Source organism: Panulirus ornatus, chromosome 7, assembly GCF_036320965.1.
Source record: "Panulirus ornatus isolate Po-2019 chromosome 7, ASM3632096v1, whole genome shotgun sequence".
Lineage (NCBI taxonomy): Eukaryota > Metazoa > Arthropoda > Malacostraca > Decapoda > Palinuridae > Panulirus > Panulirus ornatus.
The window spans coordinates 17,374,771-17,387,270 of NC_092230.1; the positions used below are offsets into that span (position 1 = coordinate 17,374,771).

Sequence of the window (12,500 nt, forward strand, 5' to 3'; positions counted from 1 at the left end):
TCATTTCAATTTCTTTTTTTTTATTCCCTTCTCATCCTGCAATGCTTCATACCTTGCTCTCTCATGTCCTGCGACTGTTGGCTGCTGCAGTGGAGGATGAATCTTCCTCACTACACATATCGCAACTCCATTGCTTCTTGACATCTTCTGTGTGTGTGTGTGTGCGCGCTTTAACGGGTTCTACCTACTGAGTGTGATAAGTCATCTTCGACGACGCGTAGGGAAAAGTCGTGTACCTTATTACCCAGAAGGAGCCCATCTTACCCTGCTCCTGTGCGGTGTGCAGCCACGAAGATGCAGGCACCTCAACAACGGAGTCTTAATATGATGTATTCGTGGATAATCGTGATTCAGTCTATTCGTACAGAAATCGACGTTATCAGAAGGTGGGTTAATGGACCGTTAAGGCAACCGGTGCCGTAACCACCATAGCCAGTTTCATACCGAGAAGAACCGGCATCATACCTAGAACAACCGGCAGCGTACCTAGAACAACCGGCAGCGTACCTAGAACAACCGGCAGCGTACCTAGAACAACCGGCAGCATACCTAGAACAACCGGCAGCGTACCTAGAACAACCTGCAGCGTACCTAGAACAACCGGCAGCGTACCTAGAACAACCGGCACCGTAACTAGAACAACCGGCAGCATACCTAGAACAACCGGCAGCGTACCTAGAACAACCGGCAGCGTACCTAGAACAATCGGCAGTGTACCTAGAGCAACCGGCAGCGTACCTAGAACAACCGGCAGCGTACCTAGAACAACCGGCAGCGTACCTAGAACAACCGGCAGCGTACCTAGAACAATCGGCAGTGTACCTAGAGCAACCGGCAGCGTACCTAGAACAACCGGCAGTGTACCTAGAACAACCGGTAGCGTACCTAGAACAACCGGTAGCGTACCTAGAACAACCGGCAGTGTACCTAGAACAACCGGTAGCGTACCTAGAACAACCGGTAGCGTACCTAGAACAACCGGCAGCGTACCTAGAACAACCGGCAGCGTACCTAGAACAACCGGCAGCGTACCTAGAACAACCGGCAGCGTACCTAGAACAACCGGCAGTGTACCTAGAACAACCGGTAGCGTACCTAGAACAACCGGTAGCGTACCTAGAACAAGTGGCGACGACGCATCATTTTCGCTCTCCTTTGTGCCATGGGAGACGTTAACACTGATGACTGTAACACTGGTGCGTTACAAGACTCCGCCTACTCCAGGTAACACCACGGGTGACACGTTATCTTCTGGTGAGGTTGTATATAGCATCTGGCAGTACAGTCTCGTGAAAGACCTCGCTCCCAAGTGATCTCTGTTTACCTGCTCCTGCTGGAAGTAGCGCAACCTTGACCCCACAGAGGCCTTTAGAAGGATCCTGGGCCACACCTGGAGTCTCGTCGAAACCAGTCCTGGAGTGAGTAAAGATGATAAAGTATGATAATGATAATCATATTTATGTCTACGTGTAGATATGTGTGTGTGTATGTGTGTGTGTGTGTGTGTGTGTGCGCGTTAGGGCGGCGGCGTGGCGGGGTGAGTGAGGTAGTCAGCGTGGATGAGCTTCAGTGTGCCACCTGCCGTCGAGCAATACACACGTCACCTCGTGCTTTCCGCCGCGTCACACACGCGCGCATACACACACACATACACACACACACACCGACCCATACTGGACCGCACGCCACCACCTTCGCGTCAGAGAGAAACAGACTTCCTGTTAACCCGTTGTGATATGCTTGATAACTATGCCCACGTATGTTCATCCATGGATTAGAATGACCATGATCGGCTGTTGAAGGAGGAGAAGCTGTTGGTGTATCAGTAGGAGACTTGTGGAGACTTCGGCAACATTGTTTTCCTCACGCGAGATGCGGGGCGCTCTCATCAGTATAGTGCTGTTTTTCCACTGTATGTATGCTTGAACCTTCTTGTTTGTCAACCCCCCACATCATACACCGTGATGCTCTGTTCACTGATCCCTGAGGAGTGAATGTGCAGGATGTATTATACTAATGCTGAACAAGAAGGAGGTGATGATTATTTCCCTACAGAACTTAAAAGGAGAATATTTACATGTATATGCTCAGTAAGATTCGATCAGAAATAATGCTTGGGATCGAGGAATTTCCTTCCCTGCCTTAGTTGATGATAGCAATCCCTTCATTATCACTAGGCATGGAGATAAGAACGCTGCCTCAGCACTCCAGTCGGTCCCTCAGTTACCTGGTTATGTTAGGCGCCAGTCCCGAGCACAGTCATCATCAGACCGGCTTGGTGTAGCTCCTCCCTCCGGTACTGTTCTCACTGGTCTGGGGAGCAGTAGTGTCTTACCTTCCACTCCTCAGTGTTGTTACCCTGGTCTGGTGCTCGTCTCTGACCCTATTACAACTGTTACTCTGGTCCGGCGCCAGACTCCACCCCTCCATTACAAGTGTTACTCTAGTCCGGCGCCAGACTCCACCCCTCCATTACAAGTGTTACTCCACCCTGGCGTCAGCCCCCGTCAGTACATTACAGGTGTTGCTCTATTGTGTCGCCAGTGTCCTTCCCTCACGACTGCCTTGAGACCCTGGTGCTCAGTCGTTACTTGAAAACGCCCATAACGTCAACCAAAATGATAACCAGTCTTCCCTCTACGACAAGATCTTAGCCTTGAACCCAAAGGAAATGCAACAGACATGAATATCACGGTCTTGTGTTCCCTGGTGTGTGAAAATTCCCATGGAGTGTCAAATCGCATTTTAAGGAACAGATAACATGAGTAAGGAAAACTCGAAAGAGATCAGTAGTAAGAAAATGAAAACTTCATCACTTGTAAACTACAAGAACGCAAGAATGTGATAACGTAGGGAAACATGATGACGCTAGAGAGGGTTGCTAGCAGTGAGGCAACCCCTTGATAATGTAGACCCTATTTTATCCTTACTTTGCTCCCGGTCTCATATATATATATATATATATATATATATATATATATATATATATATATATATATATATATATATATATATATATATATATATATACGTATACGTATGCTTTCGGAGTAAAAGGTTATCCAGTATTGAGAAAGACGCGTTTATTTAACAATAACGCATCAGAATTTGCTGTTGTTGTAGATACAACTGGTATGACGACATTGCGATACATCGTTAGTGAAGCGATTTTCTACATCACCTGAAAAATGAGATGGATAATACCGCTGTCATCTTTTATTGCCACAGTCGTGTGTTAATTTCTTGTATCTCGATACGTTACTACAATCGTTGCTACGTCATAAATTTACACCTCACCATTTTCATACACGCTTGATTAGAAATGTATGATTTAAGTACTCGACCATCAGGTCGGCTTTGGCCAAATGCCAAAGGGTCTCTCTTGCCCCTAAATCTGGAGAGCAGCGTGTGCGTGTGCCTTCATTATGCTCTCTCACCAGCAGTTGAGGCTTACAGCCGTAATGAGAGAACTCGTAATATGTCCTTTTTCACCGGTGACATCCCGTCTCCTCCTCCCCATTTTACAAGAGAGGCCACAAGAATCCTAACTTAACCCCTGTGAACATGGGCGTACGACCCTCGGGTTATGATGACTTGGTCACACTCAGGGCTCGTCCAGCTGTGTTAAAGGGGCTAAACCTAAAGTGTAAGTAAAGGACACAATACAACTCTCATTCCTTAATGAAATGTGCTACCATACACCACACTACCATACACCACATTGCCATCCACCTCACTGCCATACACCACGTTGCCATCCACCTCACTACTATGCACGGCATTACCATACACTATACTATTATTCACCGTACTATCATACACCCGACGTTACCAGACACCACATTACCGTCCACCGCAGTGATGTACACCATGCAAGTTTCCTCCACATTATCATAAACACCCCACACTACCATACACCACAGCACTATACACCACACTACCACAGTGCCATACACCACAGCACTATATACCACAGCTATACACCAAATTATCCTACACTACCATACACCACAGCACTATACACCAAACTACCACAGTGCTATACACCACACTACCATACACCACAGCTCTATACACCATACTATCACAGCTATACACCACACTACCAGAGCTATACACCACACTACCACAGCTATACACCACACTATCACAGCTATACACCACATTATCATACATTACTATACACCACAGCACTATACACCACACTGACATAGTGCTATACACCACACTACCACACACAATACTAAAAGGCACATGCTATGTTTCAGTGAACTCCACAGTTTCCTTGATATTGTATGTACCTTTACGTCTGGGGATTTAACGTTTAAATTCAGACGTAGAACACTGATTTCCCGACACTGAGAAGAACTGCATCGCATCTTACTCTCAGCAGTAAAGTGTGTGTTGACTGTGATGTTAACCTAACCTGAAGTACCGATCGTGTATAGACATTACTTGATCATTTTTCTGGAGCTGTTCATCGTAGAGAAAGTCTCGTCATAATGTTCAGGAACTAAGTTGGAATTTCTCTGCTCGTCCAGAGATGTACGTATTGGGTGTGCCAAACTTTTATGTGTCAATAGGTAAATATCCCTGCCGTCGAAAGTGGTCATATCTACAGGCCAGCCATGCATGTCTTGCGTAGCAGGAATAGTAACCTTATGTTTTCCGTTTAGAATGGAGACCTAATCTCCTGTTTTGGACGACACAATGGCTCTACTTTCACCTACTTTAGAGAACCGAAAATGTAAATGATTTATTACCATTACATTATATTAGATTTTACTACGAAGAAAAGCACCAGATTGGAAACAGTCAGCCATAGAGCTGCTGGCGTACAGTGAACTGGTAATCAACGGTGCCATGTACCCGGCATAGGTTCACTGTCCACTTGTGACAAGTTCTTCTTCCTGTTGTGACCTTGTGTGTAGGTCCGTATATCGTCGTGCTTTATGATGCCTGACTACCACCTTACACAGATAGCAACACTGATGACTATTTTAATGTTTCTCAACCATTTCGCTACTGCAGGTACGCGAGGCGCTTAAAAAAAAAAAAGAAAAATATCTTGTAATTTGTGATGATGTTATTTTTGAATAGTTTTCATAAAGAAGTGGAGACTCTATTTTGTCAAGAGATTGACGCAAATTTGGATACATTTGAAGCCACGCGTCCAGGATGTCAGCGCGGCACACAAAGATGTCTTACAAATTTCATTTCCAAGATGCGTATATACTGCTCTCTTTCGTGTTGTAATTGCGTCGCCGTAAACATCCCAACTTTAGAACAAACTCAAGAGTCGTTATTGGCCGGAGGGTCGCCAGTGTATCCATTACCTGGTGATGATGTTTACCTCCGCTCACGACACGCCCTTAGTCCGTGTGAAAGTTTCTGAAGACAGCATCAGTCAGTGGCACCTGGAGCCATCCTCCGTGTCCTACCAGCCAATCTTGATCGTCTGCTTTCCATATTTACTGTTAAGGATCAAGTATCTGTGTCTTCAGAATCTAAGTCCGAATTTAATGCTGTACTGCTGCAGACTCAAACTTGGGTTGGTGAAGAGAATCTTCGTGTGCAAAATACATTAATGCGTTCATACAAAAACAAACTTAGCATACACACACACACACACACACACATTATATATATATATATATATATATATATATATATATATATATATATATATATATATATATATATATATATATATATATATGTTTATACTTTATCACATATAAACTCACTCTGAAAACCGGCCATAGCCAAGATGATAAATCATTAGTTTGATGGATAAATGTTCACGTTCCGTGGGTTTTTCTGTCACGGTAATGTTCACCCCACCAGCAAGGACACAGTACTGTGGTGGTCACGGGTGCCTGGTGTAGCGTAGCATCACACGGTATTCACAGTTGGTTGCTCCTTCCCGTGTTGGACGACCTTATCAGAGCTCAGTACCCTTGATGAGCTGTCTTAGGATCCTTCTACTATTTCGTAATTCCTTGACGTCTGTGTTACAGTGAACTACAGCGATCAATGAATGTGCGTCTCAGCGCGCGTTCAAGATGTTAGAGTGATTTTAGTGAGTTCGTATGTGTAGACGATATTAGCTAGCGTAAGTTCGGTATATCATTGCACGTTCCACGTGTCGAATTGGCTTCAATATATCCCCCTCCGCGAGTTATGTGTGTTAGCGTGAGTTCAGTATGTCAGAGTAGCCTCAATATCTCAGTGTGGGTTCAGTATGACAGTGTAGGTTCAGTATGACTGTAGGTTCATTATGACAGTACAGGTTCAGTATATCAGCATAGGATTAGTAAGTGAGAGCGGATTGAGTATGATAGTATGCGTTGGGTAGGTCAGCATAGTTCAGTATGCTGACGCAAGTTCAGTATATCAACGCGAGTTTGTTAAGTTGCGTTCAACATGTCATCACGGGTTACAAATCAGTATAGGATCATTATATCATCGTGCGGTCAATAAGTCAGCACGCGTTCAGTAATTGAGCGTGGGGTTCAGTGTCTCAGCACGGGTTCAGTAAATGAACGTTTGGTTCAAAGTATCAGCACGAGTTCAGCGAATGAGCGTGGGGTTCAGCGTATCTGGACGGGTTCCGTAATCGCGCGTAGGTTTAGAGAGTCAACATGGGTTCAGGCAAAGGATCAATCCGCCTGAACTTTGCCACATTATTAGCAGGTTTGATGAACGAGGACCCGCGTCAGCCATTCCCCTGGTAGTGGGAAGCCGTATGGAGCCACCAGGACGTCTTGGGTTGTGACGCTGGTTGACCATAATGGATAACAAATCATTGGCGGGACATGTAATGTGTCGTAGTGTCTGAGAGATACGTTACGGTGACCTGGTGCATAACAGTGCACGTGTTAGAAGAGCTTCTGAATATAAGAGAGACGTGCTTGTGAGGTTTTGGTGATTAGCTGGCTCTCTCAGAGGTCTCCCAAGCTTGACCACTTCAACGAAAGGTTTCCATCACCAGATAAAGCTGCCGCAATATACATCTTGCTATCTTAGAACAGCTAAGCTGTGAAATTCTCCTCTTCCTTCTCCCGTCTTTCCTTCTTCATGCAACCTTTCATACTTTAAGAGTCGGGTCAACGAGCACCTGTGGAGCCCTGTTCACTCTCTAATTTCTTTTACTTTTCTTTTTTTCTTTTACACAAGATGGCCTTGATTGGAGCATGTTTTGCCCGCGCCACGTCGCTCATTATAGAAGGAAAATGCGTGGAACTGTCTGTGAGCTTTGGCTTCTAAAGCCTGAGTCGTTTGACCTTTGGTGGTTGTCTTTCAAGCAGATTCAGTCTTGTCAAAAGTAACTTGCGTGTGTATGTGGCTACCTGTCTTTACGGTACAGAGAGGGAAGTGTACACTCGTGTGGACCCACATCTTAAACATTTTCTTCATCGTTCTACTATTTAGGCTTCCGTATGCTGACAATAGTAACACTTTCCTTACTCAGTTGATTCCATTTATCCACTGTTTTTTTTTTACTCTAAAAGCATTTCTTTTGTCTTTTCTAACAAGTTTATTTCTTAGTTTTGTGTTATGGCCCCTGGTAGTTACTTTATCTTTGCATCTTTCGAAGAGCGTCGTACTTGTCATGAAAATGATAAAAACAACTTAAGGCTTACTCTTCTCTCTTCCATGGTGGGGAAATTAATGGACTCCCTGTAATCCAGCAGTCTCAGTTCCGGTACCATCTTTGTCACACTCCTCTGGGTATTAGATCCCAGTACTACTTAAAGTGCGAGGACCAATAATGAGAAATATGTATTTTATATTTGTCTTTTTCATCCAAACACTTGGATGTGAGTGTAATACTCGCCAGTAGACAGTTCGTCTCTCACTCTTCACGTAAGGTGGGGTTCAGGCGACAGGTTAGGGACTATGTCAACTCCCAAGTCCCTCTCACGTATCCCCGACTCCAGCAACTCATTCCCTGTCCGGTGTTATTCATACGGAGGCCTTGCTTACACTTTGCCACATCCTCATTACTTTACATGTATTCGGAACCAACTTTGGAGTTTAAGTACCCTTTTTACGTTTTGTTTCTCATGACTTTTGCATCATTCCCAAATGTATTCAGGTAGAAAAGTTCAGATGTTCCAGCAGGTCAGTTCCATAGATTGGGAGAAGCAAGCGAACCCTGTAACACGCCACTGGTGACCCTGTGGTGTGGGTGTGTATGTGAGAGAGGGTGTAGCTTGTGTCATTAGTGACACTGTGTTACGGGGAGGTAGTTTTACGATCGTGTTGCCCCGCCTCTCAACCTGGTATATAATATGTGCCAAAGTTTTACTCCTATGTATGTATGCACATATATACAAAACCTAGCCTAAGCCAGGTACCCGTTTACTGACCAGCCCCGAAGGGAAGTTGAGAACCTGGGTTGGGTGTGGGGTTTGTCCCTGAGGATCAGATCCCCGGCCTGGCCCGTGATGATTCATGGTCAGTGACGCCTCCCACTCCACCACGGAGGCCTGTTTGTGTGTGTGTGTGTGTGTGTGTGTGTGTGTGTGTGTGTGTGTGATTCCGTCTCTTAGTCGTGTCTTAGTGGTTGATATGAAACCAGAATAGAAAAAGAAAACTGAAAAAGATGTCCATAAGAACAAGAGATAGAATTTTATTTATCTTATCTTATTTTTTTACAATAACAGTACATTATCTCGTTGTACAAAGAATACAGTACATGTAGATGTTTCAGAGCGAGAGACATCTATACTAATCAACGTTTTTCCATAAATCTCCATTGTATAAGAGAAGGTATAAAGCCTTGTAGAACCAGTAGTTTACACTCATGATTCAAATAGCTACCAGGGGCATTACGCTCATCACGTTACCAGGGCAATGCGGAATGGTGTTGAAAACTTTCTGTGAGGAAATCACATTCCCTTTAGAACCCTGACAGGTTTGCACTGTAGGCAGAATCAAGGAGGTTGGCTCTCTCTGATGGTAAGGCCGTTCACCACCGTATGGAGTGATAACAGAATGTTTGGTGTTTGCCTTACCAGAGGCTGTCATTACGAGAGATGGTGGAGCTCCAAGAAGATTGTCGTCCTAAAGATTCCAATCGTTGACAGAATTCTTTATCAGAGAGAGAGAGAGAGAGAGAGAGAGAGAGAGAGAGAGAGAGAGAGAGAGAGAGAGAGAGAGAGAGAGTTTTCTCATAGAAGTTGGCGGTAAAAGTGTGCCTAGTGGAAAGACATGAAGTCAATACAGGATGACTGTTGTATGTTGTAAGGAAAATATATTATGTTCAAGCTGAAACTTTATCTTCAATAAGACACGAAGTTTGTCCAGCAATCCTGACACAGAGGGTGTGAGATGGTTCCGGCCATCACTCCTGAGTCAGGAGGGTAGTACTTCCCTGGGCGAGTGTTGCCCATAACCTACTGACACAGAGGGTGTGAGATGGTTCCGGCCATCACCACTCCAACACTCTTAAGTCAGGAACGGCAGATGTTGTCTCTGACTTGCTGACACGGAGGGTGCAAGATGGTGCCGGCCACATCCTCAACCCTCTTAAGTCAGGAGTGTAGTTCGTACATCCTTGGGCGGCTGCTGTATGCAGCCTTCTCCCTCAGATTTGCATCACATCCTCCGTAGAGATCCCCGTGTGGTCACTTCGGAACGGGTCAGTAAGCCGTCGTCACCTGACCCGAACTTCTGGTGTGGACATATATCTGTGTGGTGTCGTGCAGCTTCACTCTCCTTTACTGAAGTATACCGTGGTATATGCGATATACTCCTGTGTACTGGTTAAACTGGATACCATTATCTTGACGCAGAGGTGTGAGTTCTTAATGGTATGAAAATATGTAGAATTAGCCAAGAAATTCTCGCCAGGGAGTACGATGGTTGTCAGTGGGAGGCATCAGTGTGGAGTGTTGTACCGTCACATTCATCACTGTGCACAAGGGAGTGTCACCGGACAACAAAGGCTTTCGAGAAAGAAGAGAAAGTATGAAAGAAAAGTCTCGTACAGCATTCTGGCTTCACTGTAAACAATGCGTCTGTCTATTACCGTTTAGAAAAGTGACGGCAAAAGGCCGTTAACCTGATAACGCTGGGCTAAAGTAACGGGAATGGGTTAGCGTCCCTTCTATCTGTGCGTGAATTAAGCCTTTGATTCTGACGTTAGCCAGATTTTTAAGTATTGTCAGTGTCCTGGGAATATTGAGTCGGGACTAACCGACCGTAGACTTTCGGGTTCTTGTATCTACTGCACGGGGACTCTTGCAGGGACAGAGCCAGTGATAGATGGAAGTGATAACTTATTTCTCAAATGTGGTTTCTCGTTTTTTGTTGCGTTTTCTGTCACGCGCAAGATATATGTGCTCGGCTTCCCTCCCTTGTGAGTCGATAACTGCAAATGGCTTCGTGAAAAATTTATGTTCACTTTGGTAAACTTATTTACGGGTTCAAAAGAATACATAACAGAGACTAATCCAAAGATTAGATATATATATATATACATATATATATATATATATATATATATATATATATATATATATATATATATATATATATATATATATATATATATATATATATATTAGAAAAGATCACAATTTTGCGCGTGATCAAGTATATTCCTATGAGTCTACGGGGAAAGTGAAACACGATAAGTTCCCAAGTGCACTTTCGTGGAATAATCACATCATCAGGGGGGACACAAGAGAGAAATATAACAGTCAGTTGATATACAACGAAGAGACGTAGTTAAGACGCCATTTGGTAAACATGAGATTGTCCAAGACAGACAATGAGTGTATCATAAATTTATTATGTGGACAAGAAGGTGAATGGTTTACAAATTTTATCAACAATAAAGTTATCCAATTTGTATAGACCTTCACTAATATTAAGATGATAATTCTTTATGTATTCAGTAATAGAAAACTCAATGATATTTCTCGTGGTACAGGAGTTAGAGTTAATAACTGAGATGGCATTACTCCAGTCAATACGATGATCATAGATTTTAACGTGATTAAACAAAGCATTTGATTCTTCCTGTTCTTATACCTGTATGGGAGACTATCAATCACTTACCCTCGTATATGCTGAAGTCTCTATGGTATCGGACCTGCTTGATGGAGGGGATGTAAGAAGTCGAAGAACGTTATAAAGTTTTAAGAGTTAGGAGGGCAGAAGGTAAACTAGAAAAATAATGAAGAATAATGATACTAAGAGAAAAATATTATGCCAGATGAATACAAGGTTTGGAGAATCTATGTGTATAAGGCGTGCAACAGACGTGTTTGTGTTGGAATAAGAGACGACTCTTAAAGGGGAATTGTTGAGAAAAGGTCGACAGCTGAGAGTACGTAAAAGATAATCAAAACATCATCAGAGAGCTGGGTCTCGAAGGGTAGATGATATTCAACACAAGAATGGATAGTGGAAGGACCGTGAAAGTTGGCGAAATGAATGGATAAAGAGTCGGTCATGGGAGCGGCCAATACTGCTCCTGCCCAAACCCTCACTTTCCCTGGCAGAAAAGAAACAAAACGGAAGGGACTTCAGAGATGAATTGGGGAAGGGAGGACACAAGACAATGCTCTGTTACTTTTTACTTTTACCTGAGTTGGGTCTTGATTGAGGCATGTTTTGTCCGTACCATCTCAGTTGATATATATATATATATATATATATATATATATATATATATATATATATATATATATATATATATATATATCTTCTATTGGATCTAAGTCAAAGTACCTTAGATCTTTCATTGATAAATCCCTTAAGTTAGCAAAGAAATCATTTTATAGAGTTGAGCCCAAACCTCTCATTGACACCAAGAATCTTTTAGTTCTCCCTTTTGATAATAATTTTACTTCCCATGTTGCTTAAATCCTTTAATGTAAATATTGCCCTCAGCAACAATAATACTATAAAGAATGTCTTAATCAGTAACTCACCAGAAAATTCTCCTGGATGCATCTATAAAGTGCCATGTAGAAATTGTGATAAGTTTTATGTTGGGCAGGCTGGTAACGATCTTTCTGTTAGACTTAAGCAACATAAATGTAGTATAAGAACGGGACAAGAATCAAATGCCTTGTTTAATCACGTTAAAAACTATGATCATTGTATTGACTAGAGTAATGCCATCTTAGATATTAACTCTAACTCCAAAACCACGAGAAATATCACTGAATTTTCTATTGTTGAATACACAAAGAATTGTAACCTTAATATTCGTGAAGGTCTATACAAATTGGATAACTTTATTGATGAAATTTGTAAACAATTCACCCTCTTGTCCACATAAAAAGTTCATGATACGCTCGTCGTCTGTCTTGGACAATCACATGTTTACCAAATGGTGTCCTAGCTAGGTCTTTTCGTTGTATATCAACTGACTGTTGTATTTCTCTCCTGTGTCTCTCCTGATGATGTGATTATTATACGAAAGTGCACTTGGGAACTTATCGTGCTTCATTTTCCCGGTGGACTCATAGGAATAT

The 12,500-nt window shown here is 43.0% G+C and overlaps 1 protein-coding gene across 1 annotated transcript in view; it reads left to right on the forward strand.

Moving 5' to 3' along the window:
• The first annotated feature begins 1,568 nt into the window (after positions 1–1,568).
• LOC139749436 (uncharacterized) overlaps positions 1,569–12,500 on the forward strand; it is a 1,258,504-nt gene continuing 1,247,572 nt past the window's right edge. The window contains exon 1 of the mRNA XM_071663287.1: positions 1,569–1,912. Within this exon, the coding sequence (XP_071519388.1) occupies positions 1,873–1,912 (40 nt within the window). The 5' untranslated portion in view covers positions 1,569–1,872. The remainder of the gene's footprint in view (positions 1,913–12,500) is intronic.